This window comes from Dermacentor silvarum, chromosome 7 (genome assembly GCF_013339745.2).
Source record: "Dermacentor silvarum isolate Dsil-2018 chromosome 7, BIME_Dsil_1.4, whole genome shotgun sequence".
NCBI lineage: Eukaryota > Metazoa > Arthropoda > Arachnida > Ixodida > Ixodidae > Dermacentor > Dermacentor silvarum.
In genome coordinates this window covers 50,288,872-50,308,712 of record NC_051160.1, presented here as the reverse complement: position 1 = coordinate 50,308,712, position 19,841 = coordinate 50,288,872, and the positions used below count along the sequence as shown (strand labels likewise).

At 43.0% G+C, this 19,841-nt stretch overlaps 1 protein-coding gene across 1 annotated transcript; it reads left to right on the top strand.

Annotated features, from left to right (window-relative positions):
* Positions 1-3,305: 3,305 nt before the first annotated feature.
* LOC119459509 (uncharacterized) lies at positions 3,306-19,199 on the top strand. Its single transcript, XM_049671466.1, has 6 exons — positions 3,306-3,515; positions 4,683-4,750; positions 7,756-7,788; positions 10,204-10,290; positions 15,598-15,684; positions 19,081-19,199. Exons 2-6 carry the CDS (start codon positions 4,687-4,689, stop codon positions 19,197-19,199), a joined length of 390 nt encoding a protein of 129 aa, XP_049527423.1. The 5' UTR covers positions 3,306-3,515; positions 4,683-4,686.
* Positions 19,200-19,841: the final 642 nt, after the last annotated feature.

Sequence of the window (19,841 nt, the reverse complement as noted above, 5' to 3'; positions counted from 1 at the left end):
GACATCGGGGTACGCGCGAATTGGAGTATGAACTCACTATCACCACGGCATTCAACCGTTTGCCAGTGGCCGGCATTCGACATTCAACAAATGACTATTTCCACAAAAATCGCAACATTTCCCTCCTGAGGTGCCAATATGTCTAAGAGCTATTTCCGCCAGTGCCGCAACTACCGTATAACCAACAGGCGACCGCGGCCACTTGGCTTGACGAGCCCGTTGCTTCAGCGATGTCAACACCACCACCGTTGTATTTTTATTGCGATAGCAATTATATGGACACTTCAACCGGATTTCTGCCGTCGGCGTCGCCGTCGCCGTCGCCGCGTCGCCGTCGCCGAGAGGTTCCCTATAGATAAAATCTTCGCCGCGCGCCGTATGCCCGAGCGGAAGCGTGCGGGGACACGCGCTATCACGGAGAGCGAACGCACTCAATCTCCCACGCGCAAGCAAGGAAGCGGGAAGCCAGCACCGGAGGGAGCGGGGGGGGGGGGGGGGGGGGGCGTACTTCTACTCTGCCAACAACCGCGCTAGTCGCTCGCTCACACCGTCGCTTATCTCCACACGGCTCTGACCTTTATGCGCCGTGCATTCGCCGCTCAGTTTCCGTTGAAGCGATAGACCGCACGTACCTTCGCCCGTTGCTGCGGCGTATGCGCTTGCTGCCAGCGTTTTGACAGTCGTTGTCTGCAGTCATTCAGTGTGATCTATTCATGTTTTTTGTGCGCGCTCACACCACGCTTGTTCAATCAGTTAGTAATAGTCGGGCCACATTTTCCAACGCACGCTACACATGCAATGCTGCCCGGGTCGGCAGTGCAGCGCTACAGGTGTGTCCCTTCGCACGCGCTGCCCACGGGAAGCGCTTCTCATCAACACCACCGTTTCACACGCGCCTTCTCGTGGTCATCGAGTCTCTCTTCATGTCGGTCTACTTACGCCGCAGCACACCTGCTTACTTAATCATCTCATGTTTACTACAATTCATATTGCTACCAAAGCCGCTCACCTTACTTCGTATGACATTGCTGTGTTGCTATCGCATTCATTGCTTCGCCCTTAGGGCGAAACTGTGACATATTTTTTTCAAACTTAACATCTGCTAGGATAACGTTGTGTCTGAACTGTGTATTTTAGGACAAGAAAGAAACCACTGTCACCACTGTGCAGCCCTATCTCCTACATACCGGCGCTTCATATAGCCAAAGGCAAACCGTTGGAGGGAGATTTCTGTTAGTGTATTTGTACTTTTCATGCTACAGTATTTGTACTTAACTCCATCATAACTCCTGCAATTAACCCATGGCCCTCAGTTTCCAGCAGCTGAAGAGCACCTGGCCAAGGAGGTGGTCAGACCTGGGACGCGGCAGAGGGTGCTAAGAATCTCTGGGTACGGACAGGTAGTCACTAGAAACTGAGCCTGGCAGCATTCAACACGCGCACCCTCTCGAGTGAGGCTAGCTTAGAAGGACTGTTTGAGGAATTATCAGGCATTGCCTGGGATATTATTGGCCTTAGCGAGTTTAGAACTGGTGAGGCTTATACAGTGCTGAATAAGAGCCACGTCCTCTGCTACAGAGGTCTTCCAGATAAGAGAGAATACGGGGTAGGATTTCTAATCCATAAGGACATAGTGGGCAACATTGATGAATTGATTGATGAGACATCAAACGCAAGCGACAACGGTGGACTGCGGGCATACCATTCGTGACATAGTTCTCTCCATCGCAGTCGTTCGTGTGTGTAATGTCATCATTGAGAAATACCTTAATGAACCCTCGGCATTAAGCCAGTTATAAACACCTGGGCCGTACGTTTAGGCTATTATGATTAACCATCTTCACGTAGTGGAAGCGCAGACGAATTTTTGCTTACAGGAAGCTTCCTGAGAAATGTGGCGTGAATCCGATCATTTTTAAACTTGTTTTTGCTCCTTGCGGCGTCAGCCATTTTAACAGCGGAGCTGTTGTAGGTCGAGGCTGCACCATCCGCCCTACGGTGTGACGCAGGTCGCGTGACGAGGAGAGGATGAGAGCTGCGCCGGGGGAGGGCAGGTCACGTCACCAGCAGAGGAAGAGAGGTGCGTTGGGGTAGGAGGCGACCAATGAGAGACCCGGACTCATTCGGTGCTGCCGGATCATCAGCCCCTACACAACGTGTGGCGTGCCTATGACGGCACATAAACAGGCCGTCTGTGTCGGAATAAACTGTTCTTTTTTGTTTGACGAACATGCACCCTTCAAATATAGAGGCTAGTTGGAGATACAACACTCGACACATAGATGTCACCTCCTGGAGAAGTCTGACAGCACGTTGTTCGTTATGTAAACGCTAAGCTTACGATCAGGTTAATTAACTAGTGACACTTATCTCTCATAAAGTGCTGCCTAGTCGATACAAGTAGCGCATTGTTGTGGGAAAAATGAGTATGAAATTAAGGAAACATAGTCGAGGGTGTCTTATTCGTTACTATAATGGAATGAAAAAATTAATAAAAATAGGCACTATTCTTGAAGGAGAGGGTGATGTTTATATCTGGAAGATACCTCTGCCTTCTAGAAGACACAAATGTCGTCCATGACGATAAACGTCCTTGGTAGCTACAATAAGGATCTTCCTCAATAAGAATGTTATTAACTCTTCGCAAACGTCACCTCCAAATAATGTTACACATGAGTGATATCAGCAGTTTCTTCCACTGTGGGCTAAAAATAGTGCATTCCTATGTCCACATGAAAAAGATCGACATTGTAGGAGTGAACGCTAAAATAATACTGCAGGATTTATCGCAAGATTCCGGAAATAGTGAAAGCATTCATGTAGCACGGGGGCAAGTTGATGAAAGCAGTCTTCAGAGTGACATCATTCCTGGTAGCATTCGTAAATTGGCGCTGAACTGGAACATACCTTTACCGAATTTCGGCTCTTCAGCGAATGTTCTAACTCTCAGAAATAAAATTGCGGTGTGCCTCAAGGAATTATAACTTCAAATACAGTAACAGGCGCATATATCTGGAAAAGACAGGCTCCTGTTGAAAATATTTCGCCTGCCTATAATGTCCGGCATGTGTCTCTGTTGATTCACTGTTTGAGTTCTTGGCATATATGCTGGGTAAACGTATTGCTTCTTTCAAACATCACTTTTCTCCCATGTTGACTGACCTACATTGACTTTAATAAGCGGCCTCGTTCATGCTATTCTTAGTAGGTATAGTACGACCCACCGATATAGCATTTGCTTATTCTTCAAATCTCCATTTTGCACATAAGGCGAAGAAAGAACAATAGTATTTGGTAAATTGGTAGCTTTTCTCCTTGAGTATTTGTATAATTTATTGAAGCGAGTCTGAGAGCAGGACTGACATCTCATGGTCACAGGGTTGTTTACTAAGGACAAAGACCAGCTATACAATAAGGGGAAAATCTTCAACGTATAAGGGAGAAAGGCGACTCAGTCAAACAAATTACAGCGAGCCATCGTTGAACAGTACCAAACAACTAGTCCGGCTGAATATGTGAGTATTGTCGAAAACGACAAACCTGTATACGCGAAACGTTTTTCATAACCACAACATTTTCTAAAACCGATAATAAAACTTGTCTTCTAATATTTGGTACTTTTATGATTGCCTCAGAATTAGTAAAGCTTAATATCGGGGCAAATATAGTCCTTCTCAGCCTACAGAAAACGATCAGCTCAGCAAGTTTATTTCTTATTGCTTTTATGTGCGACGTAAGTTGACTAGAATGTGATCATGTTTTTATTCTAATTTGTAGAAAAGATGCAAATTTTGATATTCGCAGCAGTCATCTGTTTAAATCGCTTATTGAGGAATAAACTGGTTTACAAGCATCCAGAAAGTACTTTTTGACGTTCTACAGAACTGAAGCGCCACTAATTGAGCCACTAACACTTTGCGCAGTCAAGAACAAATGACCGTTTCCATCGCTGCCACCTCAGGTGCAGCCGAGAGTACTACACTTCGAAATCAGCTGTGCGGAAGACAAACGCACAGTGACGGCTGTCAAAGGACAATAGGCACTCCTGAGTAGTTGCAATCAGGGTTCAGCAATCTCCTGCGTTTGGAAAAAAATTTTGTTATAATGATATTTCATTACAAAAAGGAGAATAAAGTGTTTGAATTTTGTGTTTCCACATGTGATATCAGCAAATTTAATGTGCAGAAGTAACATTGCCATTGAGTAAATAAGTAATCAAACCAACCTAGAGCTTTGTACACAGCATAAATAACACACTTGAAGACAAAGTAAAATATGACAAATCATTGAATTCAAATGGCGTATAACGTCTTCAGCTTATTATCAATTCGCTCACGTTGCCATTGTTGATTTGGTACACGATTGACGTGCTTCGTCAAAGTTCCAGAAGTTCGGATGCATCTTCAATTTTTAACTAAACATAGGCGTAGAATTACAGATTTCTTTCTCGTGCCTGGCTGAGGAAGGCAATAAAGCAATGCCATTCTATTAATAATGCCACTGTTTTGAAATTTAATTATCCTACATGAATAAGAAAAGAAACGAGTGTTTCAATGTCAACGCTTCAATGTTAGCCGTAGTGCTTCCAATTATCGCGCAATTAGTATAAATTGATAAATGGAGTCTATTATGCCTTTTAACAACGCATTTGGTGTAGCTCGACTTCTTTTGCACCTACGCAGAGCCATGTTGAGCAGCAACCGTGTCTTGGCCTTTGTTCTGCTTATCTCGGTCATCCATATGTCCAAAAGCAAGTATGCTCAATGCATTCTGAAAGGATACCATTGTGTGGCACAATTTTAGTCAGCAATAAAAACTTATAACGACGTCACATACTTACGATGACGTCAAAATAAAAGCACATCATGCGCAACTTAAACACAATTGCTGCTTTTTTCTCTTTGTGATTACATCCCCGCATACTAACTTGAAGGGTCCTTCAAGCTAGCAACCTATTTGTGAATAAAGGAAAATTTATGCATCTAAGCTGGCCAAACCGAGAAAACTTTTAGGACGTGAATGTTTCTTACGCGATATATTTTTCGCACTGGCCAATAGCCAGCGGAAATTGACGTACATGTAGTGAAGGATAGAGTGGGTAGTTTACTTCAAAGTGCGGGAACAAAGTACGATGTCAGATTATCAATGTGCCGCTAGTTTTGGTGTCCCGAACTGCATTAAGAACCAGCTATTTAGGTGGGACGCGCTGCACAGAACCATTGTTTCCTTGTAGCTTGATACTCCAGAATGTTTATTACACAAAGTATTGCCTAAATCAATTACTGCATGCCCAATTTGCAGTGAATAAAATACCTTTGAAGCATATATAGCCTTAGAAGAGCAGTTTTATTGTTCACTTTAGGATTATTTGGGACTCACAGACGTGATTCTGGCAGTTAAAGTATTGCAGCAGTCATTAAAGGTGTATGGTTTAATTTATTCTAAACATGTTTTTATTTCAAGCAACGAAGCTCCTCCCTCTGAGATCAAGCCATTACTGTGACTTAGCGCCTGTGGGGTCTATTCACTAAGCTCCAGTCGCAGCAAACAGCTAGTTTTATCACTGGAGTTGAAACTTGAAACAGACAAGTTTCAACTCCAGTGATAACAGAAATACACGAACAGAAATAGCTTTGTTGCGACTATCTGTTTTAGTGTTCGAGCTCTGTCTTTTTAGCTTTAATAATAAGTCGTTAATAATAAGTCGTTAATAATAATAACTTGTAATAATAAGTCGCTGCAACCAGACCGTTAATACGAAGCATTTGAAAGCGTGTTATATGTTACCTGCCGTTTTTAAGAGTATTATTACGGTGCCAAGAGTATAATTTGGAGGGTTTTCTATACGATTCACACATTGTAATTCTGGTCCGCGACACTAATGCTTGTTGAGCCTCGGAGATACGTGCACAGGTGCCACCACTCTTAAAGTCTGGATGGAATTCAAAATTTGGAGTATCTGCTTAGTGCTCCCCTTGAGTGATAGCATGGTAGTAAACATTTCCTTCTATTCCTCTGTCTTTTTATGGGTTAGCCAGCTGTTACACGCATGTTTTCTCGCTATCCTGGAAGAACAGAATGTAATACTGAGTTTAAGTTTCACCGGGAGTTGGCCCATATCTTGGATGAGATGTGGGCAGCGTTTTGAAGGATACAATTTATTCACAGCTATTCTATATTTTTTGGAGACGGGCCGTGCTTTGGCAACCTCAAAATAGTTTGCTGGGTTTTTAAGCACAAACTCGTTTTATTTTCTCTATGGACGTCACTCGGCTTGATGGCAGCGATTGTTATCCCGTCTTCATTTATGAGATCCTGATGATAAGTATTTATTATGTCCACTGCAAGATGAAGGCGACACCCAGTGTTCACCAATTAGCCATGAATTACATCACCAACGAGCACGGTAGGAAACTAGGCAGGGTGATGAAGTTAGGAAATTTGCAGGCGCAAGTTAGAATCAGCTAGCGCCAGACAGGGTAATTAGAGAACACAGGGAGAGGCCTTCGTCCTGCTGTGGACACAAATGTAGGCTGATGATGATAATGACATCACCAACTTCACATACATGTTGCTTATCATGCCTTATAATCTTATCCTCTGTGACGTCTATTGCGTTTTTCTTCATCCCTCGTTTGTTACTGCAGTGAACTACTCGTTATATACTCAACTTATCGTGCAGCATGTCTCACCCCAGTGCTCGAACTCAAGCTTCACATAGTTGTGCAGAAAACGTGCTGATTTTTTGTTTGTTTCGAAACGGGTAATGCTGAAAAAATTTGGTAGACACTTAAATTAGAATGTGTGCCCATTTTCAGCAGAACAGCGTTTTGATTGTCTGTTTTCCACCAGCTCTTCATGGTGTCCTGGAAGCAGATTTGATGACAGAGTTTTAATACCCACCTTGTAATGGCAAAATATGGTCCACTGGTTAGGAGACTGTTGATCTCTGTAGTCAACGGCGGCTCTGAGAACTGGAAGTTCCGAACCATTGATATTTTGGTATGGAGTAACTTGAACCTGATTGATGTGAATCTTGCCGCCATAACCGTCGCACTGGACAAGTTGCTTGCAGAAACTGAAGCATGCGTACATAAATGCACCAAATGACAATATGCCTGATATAAGTGCTGTTCAGCAACTTCTTTTATTGCTGTTTGGGGACGTTGGTCTGCTTTGCAATTTAGTGATAATCAAATTTACCACGGTTGTGTAGGCCACCACAATGGCGGTTGACGGTCCAGTCGCGGGCGTGAAGCCCTATGTAAGCACGTGATTGTTAGCATTTCCCATGCTGGAAACTGCAGTGCCTGGACTTCGCGTTGGCAGAGAGGCTAGGTAGTGCAAATAAACGCAGTATTAGTGGGAATGTAAATCCTGAGTGCTTCAATTCCTATATGTGCAGCCACAGGATTGTGTTGGTAAATGGGAATTGTTGTGTCATGAGAAGCAGAGTGTGAAATGCCCAAAGGCAAAGTGGTTGAGTGTGATCAGAGATGCCTAACATCGCTTACACAGGCTAATTAAAACTGATTTTATTATACCTGCTGTTCAGTTTCGTCATCTGTAACTTCATCGCGGGAGCTGTGCAGCTAGGTCATTGTTTTGGGGATTTCTAAGCTGCAGCATTACAGTGCCACCGCACAGATTCAGTGAATAACCTGTTCAAATGGGCATTGTTCGTAGTAAAAGACCACAGCGAAGTCATCACCGTGATGTGTTTGTTTCTAATTTGTACTTTATTATTATTTGCAGGTCGGCTTGTCACAAAAAATGGCGTTACATACTGTAAGTAAACATTATTGATCATCCGAAAGTGCCGTATAGCTGACCTTGAAACAGATCCTGTTACCAGAATGATTTCTTCGTCTCATGTGTATTGAAGCAATTTTACTCGAGAAACCATATTTTTTTAGAGAACAATTACAGAAGCCGTGAAAGAAAACTGCAACAAGTCAGGTCTGCTTCCGTTGAAGTACACGTGCCATTAGCTTCATCAATGCTTTGAGCCTCTATATTGCAAAAAATATTAGCTGTCATTCGTGTAGTCTTAATGAACATGTACCTGTTCATTGCCTAGAAGATTTGTCTATGGCTAAGCATGAATGCCATAAACTGTAACCGTGCTGAAGGTTGCAATGGCATAAAGTCTCCGTATAAATATTTTTGAAAGTTTTGTAGCTTTAATAATTACGACCCCGTAAGACGCAAACATTTTTAAATAAATAAAAATTTTTGCGAAATTTAAACAAACGTACACCCAGAGGTAAACCATTCCCATAAAATAAAAAAAAATGCATCGACCGTAAAGCAAACCTTTCCGCAATGTACTAATCAACTTCATATAGAAACACGTGGAATAATATAAGAGCATAAAAGTTTACCTGACGGTTTATTAACCAAGTAAGCCCAGGACGAGAAACTTGAATAATTATAAACTAGAACGATATATGGGTGTGTTCATATACTTAGGGCAAATTACCTTGTATGAATTCATGGTTTCAGACAGTTTTGCAAGATATAATAATTCTACAACAGACGAGTTTTCGTTAAGGGTAATCTGATGCAATATGAGTAACAGTTAAAAGACTAAAGAGTAAACCAAATCCTCACAAAGCTTCCTGTGAATGTTCGAGTTTCAGTTATTTGACGGGAGAGCTCCCTTTGGTAATCCAAAGACAGAATTCAACGTGTTTACTAGTTCGAAATGATATAGCACGTGGAATGCACTTCAAATGTTGGTAGGTTTAATCTTTTACTCTTTCAGAATACAGTTGAGTCGTATAAAAGCGTAAAACAATAATCCCGACAAAAGAATACCCTGTCAAAATTACTACCTAATTTAAATCGACAGCTTTAAGGGCCTTGTTGCGCAGTGAGCACAGGGCCGGCGGCGTTGAACGTCAGCTGATCGTGAGTGAAACGTGTCTTCCAATCATAGCGCGACGCGCTGCGCTTCTACCATGCCGGGCGCATATATTTAAAATCTAGAAGGCACAGCGCCTTAGCAACCGCGGTTGAACGAGATTGGCTCAAACTCCGCCTGTGACGCTCGACACCCTTTGCAACCGCTCTGAGAGTACGCCGCGCCACCTAAAGCCTTTACGCTAACCTAACCTAACTTACCCTAACCTAAGCTATCCTATCGTAACCTATCCTAACCTGACCTAAACTAACATAACCTTAACCTAACCTATCATGGACGACACGTAAAGGCAACAATTCTCACGCCATGCCATCAGAGCGTCGCCGGCGGCGTTTCAGGCAATCGCGTTCAACCGCGGTTGATAAGGCGCTGTGCAGCGGCGTGACCTGCGGTGCGAGTCAAAAATAAAAAGAACGAGATAGCTCGCCTTTGTGCATAGCGCTCGCCGCAAGCATTTCCCGGTAATGATTGCGGTTGCATAAGCTGCAGTTGCCCGGAAGCGTGAGCAGTCTGGGACCCTTTATAGCTATCGAGTTCTACAATAAAAGGCGAAGCTTAGGCTTCACCCAAGTTTTTATTTTTAGTTTAGGTTTGTCGTCATATCTATCATTTTCACGATAAATTGGCAGTTTGGTTATTGGAGAAAAGTGAGTAACTAACGAAAATTTACGTAATATTCTGCGTTTAAAGGTCACCTGTTCCCAAGGATAGAAAGTAATAGGCAGATTACGTTTAACAGTAGAGTTTATTTGAAATGTAGCGACGCAATACTACAAAACAATAATTGCAAAAGTAGAAGCAAGATCTCTGATAGGTCTTTCTGTTGTATATGTCAAAGTAATTCTAAACATGGGCCAGTTGTCAGTAGTTCTTTCAGCAGAACTACTGACAACAGCAGCGCTGATGATGTAAGTTGCAAAAAAGAAAAAAAAGGTGCCCCCATTCAGGACACCAAAATAATACGTTTTGGCTCAACTAGCGTATAAGCATGCGGATTCCAAATTCACAGTATTTTTTTTACTCAAGCAAGATGTCAGAGAGCAGTCATTCTTGATCAAATATCAGTGCGAATTGTAAAACATGTGGTGCGCAAGCCGACGGGAAAAGCAGTCAAGCTCCAGCTGAGTACAATTTACTTTTCAAGTCAACTCTCACATGTGAGATTTGCGTGGAGTATATTTTGGAACTCTCATCACAACTGTTGTTACATTCTGTTTGCTTAAAACATTTGCATAACCTCTGACACAAATGAGTTTTTTTTTGCTTTCTCGTTGCAGTTGATCAGGACTGCCGTAAACCCACGTGCCCAAGCCCGCAACGACTAGTCTGTCCGAATCGTGCAGACGCGTGTAGCTGCTACTGTCGTGAGAACATTACATTTCGTGCATGCGTCTGCACGCCTACAGCGTGTATGCACTGTTAGTTTTGCTTTAGAGCACGAAGTAGCGTATAGCTCGAACAAGAACTTTTCCCTAAATGTGGGAAAATTGTGGTTTACGTGCTTTATTCGGAGCTTGTATTTTCCTGTACGCGGAACATGTTTAGCTGTTCATATTTGAAGATAGTTTTCTATGTCTCCCCAACACATACATAGTCTGGGATGAAGGACCTATAAGTAGTGTAACTTCCGCCTCAAAACCAGCACTGCTGCCTGTGTAATTATTTAATATTACCTACTGAATTGAGTGACGACATCATACACGTTGACAAAGAATATTTGCTGTTTTTTACAAATAATAAATGCAACAATGCAAATTTTTCAAGGTGTGCATACGTGCACAGTGGCCTTCACATTTAGTACTGGGAGTTTTATTGTAATGGCAAAAGCATGAATATTTAGAACGACTTCTTTCATGCGACGGTAAAAGCAGTATAAGAGATCAGTAAATGAAAGCTGCAGCTACTTCGCCATATATTGTGAAAGCACGACTCTATTTTTTATATCGGTGGGAGTAGTGTGAAATTATTTATCTCCTACAATTATATATCTATTGTCTCTCTGTAGCACACTTACTGGTGGCTTATCCTATCTAGAATACCCACCCGCTGAGTGAGCCTATTGCGTAAGTGGTGTAGAATAAAACAGAAAAACTGAAAATTCAGGAAATCTAATGTGGAGTGCCGTCAAGACGAAGTCGAAGTGGCGCGAGTACCGGAGGAGAAGGAGAAGAAGAAGAAGTTTAATAAAATGTAGGAACGGCTTTATCCGTCTCCGTTGAGTTCTTTACATTTTGGCGCAGTCGCAGAGGATTAAAACGAGTGCGCGTTGAGAAGACTCGCGGAACGGGAACATGGACACGCCGGGTAGCTACCGTCCACGTGACAAGAGCGACGCTGACTCGGGCAGGTCTTCTACATCGATCCAGCCGCTCATCGACGTCACCAGCAAGGCAAGCTCCCGCGAGTGTCCCTTGACAGAGAGAGGTCCAGCTGAATTTCGCACTTTGATGCACCATGACGAGAACTACTGTCCGACACCGTTCAATGAGTCACCTTCTGGACAGAATACCATATCTATTATGATTGACTTACTGCAGATGCAGTCAAAGCAGGTTGAGCAACAGTCACAGCTCTTGAACATATTGAGCCAGGCGGCATTACACAGAGCCGTTCCAAAAGGCGATGCCATTAAGCCGGACCATTTTGATGGTATATCAACGGCTGCCACTACGTGGATTGGCTTATATGAATACGCCTGCCAACAAAATCGATGGCATTCGGACGAAGACAAGATAAGAAACCTCAGGCCATTTTTGTCGAGAATTGCAAAAAAAAGTGGTTCGACATGAGAATCTTAGACCACCTTAGTGACACGTGGAGTCAGTGGAAACAGAGCTTCCTGACATCGTTTGAAATTAACCGGTTACACATGGTGGAACAATGCCATTTTGTTTAGACACAAAGTCGGAAGCCTTCAAGAATACTTTTATGAAAAGCGAAGGCTACTCCTGCTCGTTGACGCAAATCTTCCTGAGACATCAATTGTGCCACTGATTATGCTAGTCATGAACAAAGACTGTCAGAAACAGCTGCTGGCCAGATCTCCTAAGACCGTCGAGGATCTCTTACTCGCCCTGAATAACGTTGTTGCGCATGCCGACCGACATCTAACCACGTGGAAGAAAGCCGAAAATGTTGGTCAAGTGGACACCAACAGCATAGTAACCCGAGAGCAGATGAACGCAGAAGCGAAAGAGATATCACTTGGGAGTGAAAGGATGGAAAGCCAAGTACAGTGTAAGGACAGTGCATCTGTGTCATACAACGACAGAGCTGTTCTATATTTATTGAAGACTAACATTCTTCATGCCGAAATGAAAATGATTGGCAGAGGCACGCATGTGCTAGTGGACACAGGAGCGTCTGTGAGTCTCATAAATGAAGTCCTGGCAGACAAAAGGGAAATCCGACAAGATAAAGCAGTGGAGGTGCAAAGTTACGACGGCAGCAGAAGAATTCTGCATTACTGGACAACAGTGAATGTTAAATACCTGAATCGGACAATCGAGGTTAAGGCATTTGTAATGAATGACGTGAATTTTTCTTTCATACTGTCAAGGCCGGACATGAGGCGCCTTAAGTTAAACATATCTTGGAAAGATGAATACACTATCGACTCAACTTTAGAAGAAAACTGCTTGGCACAAGAAACGCAGGTTAGTACGGTGAGAAACGCAAACGAGATACTGACAACGTATCCTGAGCTCATCTGTGTTGGAGCGTACACTCCTGCGACTCCTTTCCTGGAAGTTCTATTCAAGCTGCGAGACACAAATATAGTCCGCAAGAAGCCCTATCCGCTATCTCACGAGAAGAAAATATGGCTCAAAAACGAACTGCAACAAATGCTAGATGCTAACATCATCAGGCCCTCGACATCCCCGTTTGCATCACCTATAACAATTGTGCCTAAGGAGGACGGTATACTTTCAGGTTGTGCACGGACTACCAATTGATAAACCGACAGACAGACTTGCTTCCATTTCCTATGCCACGGATCGATGACATAATTAATGAAACTGGAGGCTGTGAGTGGCTCTCGCGAATCGATCTCTGCAATGATTATTGACAAGTTCCTCTACAAGAAGAATACAATAAGTTTACAGCTTTTGTTACACCTTTCAATGTGTACGAATACAACAGGCTCCCATTTGGCTGGAAGAACTCAGGCCCCTGGTTTCAAAAAATGATGCACAATGTTCTATCTGCTTGTACCGAACAATTTTGTAACGTCTACGTGGACGACATAATTGTGTACTCTAAAACAGAGGACCAGCACGCAAGGCATTTATCACAGGTTTTGGAAGCACTGAGTAAAGCCAAGTTGAAGATCAATGTCAGAAAAAGCGAGTTCTTCAAGCGGTCTGTGGTATTTCTGGGCAGAATGTTTGACGGCCACACGAAAAGCACCAAAGCTGTCTGTCGAGAGGATAAAGACATTGCCTCGGCTGTACGATTTGCATTCATTGCGAGTTTTTCTAGGTCTGTCTGGACACTTTCGAGCCTTCATACCACACTACGCCACCATGACGAAGTGCTTGACATCTCTTACACAGAAAGGTGCACCGTTTATTTGGAGTGAACATTGCGAACAAACATATCAAGCACTTGTCACCATCATATCTTCAGATCCGGTCTTGGTACTTCCGGACTTCGAAAAACCTTTCGAGCTCTGCACGGACGCATCACTTTATGGAACTGGGGCTGTACTCTACCAACGGGATGACTCACAGCCACCAGCGCGCCAACTCAAGGCTGTGGGTTATTACTCATACACATTTACGAAAGCGCAAGAAAACTACCCTACTACGGAAAAGAAAGCACTTGCAGTGGTAATGGCTGTAAGGTATTTCCGAACGTATCTTGAAGGTCGACAGTTCAAGCTGTTTACGGACAACAAAGCACTTACCTATCTTCTCAAGCTCTCTCAACCTAAAGGCAGAATTGCAAGGTGAATCAACGAACTGCAGCACTTCACATTTGAAGTGACCAGGGGACAAGATACCAGAAGCTGATGCATTATCGAGGCTGTATATTACATCAGCAGCAAATACGGAAAAAGTCTGCGCCATCCACACCTGGGAGGGAACAGAGGAAATTCGACCACAGGGCGGCAAGTTTTACGTGCCAGAAACATGCCGGCCAAGAATCTTGCGTCTTTACCACGACAACGCCGATTCGGGTGGGCATGACGGATTCTCAAAGACGTTCAGAAAGATAAACCAGCGCTTTACCTGGGAAAGTAAGAAAGAAGACGTACACGAATACGTCCAAACTTGCCACCTGTGTCAAATGGCTAAAGCCAAATACAAACCTAGAGGAAACGAAATGGTCATTCCCAAGTATTCGAGCGTACTCTTTGAAGTTGTCCACCTCGACTTCGCTGAAGTCAAAAAGAAGGAGGAAGGCGTGCGGAGGACGCAGGCTTTCCTTGTCACCATTGGCGAATGTACAAGAATGGCAGCAGCTAAACGTGGAAAGGAGGATGCCAACTCAGTAATCACCCTAATGGAACGCGTCATCTTCAAGACAACTAAAGTATTGCTCTCTGATAATGGACCTGCTTTCCGTAGCGAAAAGCTCAGAAGATGGGCCGAACAGAGAGGCATCACTCTAAGGTTTTCGACTCCGTACCATCCGGAAGGCAAGGCACTCGCAGAAAGGTTAATTCGCGACCTCAAGAAGTATTTGGATTTATACCCTACCTTCCCTGGGGGATGGAAATGTGCCTTGGAAGCTGCAGTGACTCACCACAATAACACCTACACGGAGGGGTTGGGCTGCAGTCCATACTTTTGTGCAAATGGAACAAGTCCTTGGCTTCTTGCAGATCATCAGTTAGGAATCGCCGGCCGCGTTATTCTTCTAGAGACCCCCAAGACAGCCAAACAGCAAATGAAATATAAATTTAGAATGAAGAGAAACTTCGACAATAGGCACTCTCATAAGTTGCCTGTGATTGAACCTGGAAGTTTTATACTCGTCATGAAAGGACTGAGCGGCTCCAAGTGCCAACTTAGTGGTCCATACATGGTCACCACAACGGCAAGCCAGCAAGGAATCCTCAAGTCAGTGTACTACGAGACTCCGGCTAAGACGATCGAAGTTATCTCCGTTGGGAACATCATCCCGTACCATCCCAGGAGGGATGGAGTCAGGGGCCCCGGAGAATGTGGAGTGCCGTCAAGGCGAAGTTGAAGTGGCGCGAGTACCGGAGGAGAAGAAGAAGTTCAATAAAATGGAGGAACGGCTTTATCAATCTTCGTTGAGTTCTTTACACCTAACTGCACTACACTTCAGTATACTGTGGCAACGTCTCGTGCGTACTTTATTGCAAGCATCGCAACGGGCAATACTGACGAAGGAAAATTACACAGCTCGAAAGTTCGATTTTGTTCAGATTGTGATTAGCTGCAAATCGTTAGCACTGCCAAAGTAATTGCAGGATAAAGGCAAAATAATGCTAAAAAGCGTTGCACCAAAGAGAAATGAAAGAAGTGCTACCAATAAATTCAACTTTAATTCCCTCGGACAAACGGCAACATGATACATTTCACTGAGACAGCTAAAGGCATTATTTAGAACAGGTTTCACAGAAGTACAAATTTGAACATATATGTCTTTAGTAGAAGAACAATAGACGTTTCGGGAATTTTTGTGTTTAATTTCAGAGGATGTCCCTTGTTACATGCCACAATGCGGCAGTGATTGCCAAGTCAGCTGCCTGAGAAGGACTGGCTGGTGTCAATGCAAATGCGGTAAGTATGGAGCCTTACGCCTACATTTCAACGTGAACATACAGATAATGTACTTGCCTTCCCATCTCCTCGTTCAAAAGAAGACCGTTTCAGGGCACCCCGGCAACACTGCAAAGCAAGTTTGAGAAGCTAAGTCGGCAGCTGTAAACATTAAAATTATAAAAAAAGAGGTGACGAAATCGCCAGTATGGAGTAACGCATCAGATTTGGCTAGTTTGTGCTGAAGCATCAAGTGTTGAAGCGCTTTAATTTATGTATTCGTGTTCCTGTGTCTCCTTCAAATGTTATGCGCTTTCAAATAAGATGCCATAGTACGGCTTTTACGCAGACGTATTCTTCCTGTGCAACTATAAAATTATGTACCGAGCGTAGTCGCAGTAAATCGTCCAGCTGAAAAAACAAAATTATTTTGTCGCATAGTTTTCGGTGCTTGTTCTATGACAATTACACGAAAACACGTCTGTCCGTGCTGACGCCTTTGCAATTTCTTGAATTACAATACAAGTCCAGATAATTTTAACTTTCTAGATTAAAACCTAACCCTTCCGCCAACACGTCCCCACATCGAAGTCTACATCTTTTTTTAGCCCGTCACACTCAGCCGGCTTGTATAAATAAATTAGATTCCCTCGAATTTCCAGTACTCGTAGCTCTGACAGCCCCGGCCGTTTAAAGTTTCGAACTAGTACCAACATGCACAAAACAGTTTTAGATGCGAAGGAGCTTATGGCGGGGGCTTTGTCCATCCCTCCCGCGGCGTCCCACACCCTCACAGCGCATGCGCGTCCCCTCCCCCTCTATCGTCTCTTCTACGCCCCCCCCTTTCTCTCCTCTAGGAATCCGGAGCGGCGCGCATGGCAGGCGGTGCGACAGCTGCATACTCTGCTGGGGGCGCCACGGTAGTTCCGCGGTATGAAAATGACGGAGCGCGCGCGCCTCATTTTTCTCCTGTACAGCGCCGCGATAAGCGCTCAGGCCGCTGCCGCGAAACCATCTCCCGCTCAAGCTAACCATCTCCCCGCTGCTTCGCATCCACACATGTTTCCCTTTAGCGGGAGATGGATTAATTTCTTCAGGAAATGAAGATTAGAATGCTTTGCCTAGAGATGCTCGTCCATTGTCAATGATTGACGTGTGATGGCATGCTCACATTGTAATAGCCCCAGCGGAGCTGCAGTATTTATTTGAATAAAAAAATGCAAACAATTCCGGTATTACTGGTTCAAGGAAGAAGGACATGAGTTCCTGTGCACAAAATAATATCTAAGATGATTATTTGTGTCGCTGTAACTGCTCATTCTTGTCATATACAGCTACTTAGCAGTTGTACTAATTATATATCAAAACTCTGTGTTGTGCACAAAATGTCGAAAAAATGTTGCACGTTGCGTCTCCTGCGCATAGAGACAATAAAGGAATTTCTATAAATACGTTATTTTATGGATGACTTTCAATAAATATATTTTACTGCAGGTCAGGATAGAGTGCAAGGGCAGGACTGTGTACCTCATAGTACCCCATAAGAAAAGTACCTCATAAAAAACGGAGGTACAGTGCGACACGAATTCATTGAGGCTAAGCAAAGGCCTACAGGAGATTTTAGTATAAAAACTTTGAAAGGCGTTGCGTATTTTTTTCAGCAGTACTCGTGAATAGGCAAATGTAATTATTCCCCGTCTTATTACTTTCTATAAACTCATTGGTACTACCTATGCTAGCCGTCTTTATCCTATCACCCTTGGGATATGTACAAAACCCCTGGTTTGGTGCGTAGAGCATTTATATTAGTAATATACAGCAGTGACATTTATTGTGGCGCCTTGAGATTAAGGTTTTGAAATTGTGATAAATAAAGATTTCGAATGACCAAAATTTGCACACTTACTTTTACAGTTTAAAAATCAGGTGCATAGAGCATCTTAACATTAGCGAAAATCACAAAAACACTTATCGGTCAAATTGGGCCCACATACGTCTCGTAACCCTAAAATAGCTTTACTACTCGAGGACTCACAAATGCAATAGCACCGTGTTCTTTTGTAGAGTAAGTAAAAAATATATTTCGTGAATATCTATAAATAGCTACCTCCACATAGACTTTATCGCACGAGGTAAGTCCGGCTATTCTATAAATGCACCATTAAAATTCTGAACAGCAGTTTACGTCATAGGCGATTTCTAAAAAATAGTGTTCGAATATAAAAAAAAAACTACCACGGTATATACCGTTCTAATGCGGTGAGTTTTTTTTCCACTGAATAAACTAATAAATAGGTAATAGTTTAAGCGAGCCAGATGTAGCTCGGACATAGAGAAAGGCGCTCCCCCTTCCCATCATTTGTTCTCTACACAGACTACTCCTCAAGTTCCCTTAATACTCACTTTTCGTATCAAATGCTACAAAAAGAAACTGGAGAATAGAAAGTAAAACAGAAGAAATTTTAAACAACAAATGAAACTAACTGTGTCAAACATTTTTTTACGTTTTTACAATCCAGACAAGTACATCGAGTGACAAAGGTAACAAATATGCTGTTGTTCTTTGCAAACACAAGAGCATTAGGTTTATGGATTCAAAATAGTTATCGAAAATATAGAGTGACAAGTATCTCCAGAAAGCAATAATTTACCTTTTACATCTGACCGAATCCCGATACACTTATTATGTGACATTCACATCGATGCCGTACTTATCGATTAAGTTTTATACTAGTTCAGTATATTACAAATACTCAAAAACGCCTAAAGAAATTTGTGTCATCGACGTTGTATACTGACCACTATATAACTAAAAAGTAAATAAATCTATCAAGGAAGAACTAACATCAAAACGTTCTTTTAATGCACATGGCGTGCTATGAATTCAATTATAATATGAAACGTACAGCAAAGTGGCGTACTCCGTATCACCCGCCGCGCTGGCTCAGTTAGCTAAGGCGTTGCGCTGCCGAGCACGAGTTCGCGGGGTCAAATCCCAGCCGCACCAGGCCGCATTTCGATGGAGGCGTATGCAAAAACAAAAAACACCCGTGTGCTTGCGTTGTAGTGCACGTAAAAGAACCCCAGTTGGTCAAAATAATTCGGAGCCCTCCACTACGGCGTGCCTCATAATCAGAACTGCTTTTGGCATGTAAAACCCCAGAAAGAAAGCTGTTCCCCATATCGTTGCATGGGGCTTTGTGGAAACCTGCAACAATAAAATCGATTCAGATAACGCACTTTAGTCCTTGGTGGGGCACCAGACGCGTCGTGCGGATCTGTTGAAGAATTCAACGTTGCCTAAAAGTGCTCCACAGACAGCCAAACATACCTTTGGAGCAATTGATAATTGCATTTATTTCGGAAGAAATAGGTAGTTAGAAGAGCTGTGTTTTGCCTTTATTTTCTTTTCTGCAGTACCCAGAAATCAGCGATGTGCCGACACCTGGTCTAGTACATGCCTGGCTGTGTGCGTCGGGTGTAATCCTTGCAAGTGCAATTGTGGTAAGCATCTTTATGCCTATTGGATTCAGTGAATTACCAGGTCCCTTTCAGGCATCTGGTAATTCTGTTGATTGAAAACTTACTTTCCCTGCACTTCTTTCATTTTAAGAATCGTAAAAAGTGCTTAGCTGTAAATCCTAACTATTATAATACATTTTTATGTGAGTTCATATAAGTTTACAGGTTCTTAACCCCATGTGAAACATACCTATGGAACATCAGCATATGAAACTATAAACAATTTAATGCCTAGCAGGCCTGAAAACCACCTCTTGAGCCACTTCAAAATTATGTCTGGTTCAAAACATCCTAAAGGACATTGAAGGAAGTTAGCCTCACAACACCCAACGACATACTGACACGGAACAAAAAACGGCCAACAGTGTAGCTTCGCACTCGATTTTCGTCGGACATTTTGCACATATTATACAAGCTTGTAGCACTATTACAATCACATGTTTTGAAGATGCCTACAACATATTTATGCATAATTACCTTTATCAATGATCTCGCTGTTGGTTGAGGCAGCATCCTGGCGTACACAATTGTGTACACAGTGCATGCAAGGGATACACAGCCTGACGTTACGAGAAAACATTTTTGGATTGCTGAAGTAAGCATCAATGTGTAAGAGTAACATAGAGAAGATTGTTGTATTTTAGATTGTCGCAGAA

Coding starts and splice junctions, on each gene's coding strand:
- LOC119459509 (XM_049671466.1), top strand. CDS start 4,687: ATGTTGAGCAGCAACCGTGTCTTGGCCTTTGTTCTGCTTATCTCGGTC. Junction 4,751..7,755: donor GGTCATCCATATGTCCAAAA/GCAAGTATGCTC, acceptor TATTATTTGCAG/GTCGGCTTGTCACAAAAAAT. Junction 7,789..10,203: donor AAAAAATGGCGTTACATACT/GTAAGTAAACAT, acceptor TTCTCGTTGCAG/TTGATCAGGACTGCCGTAAA.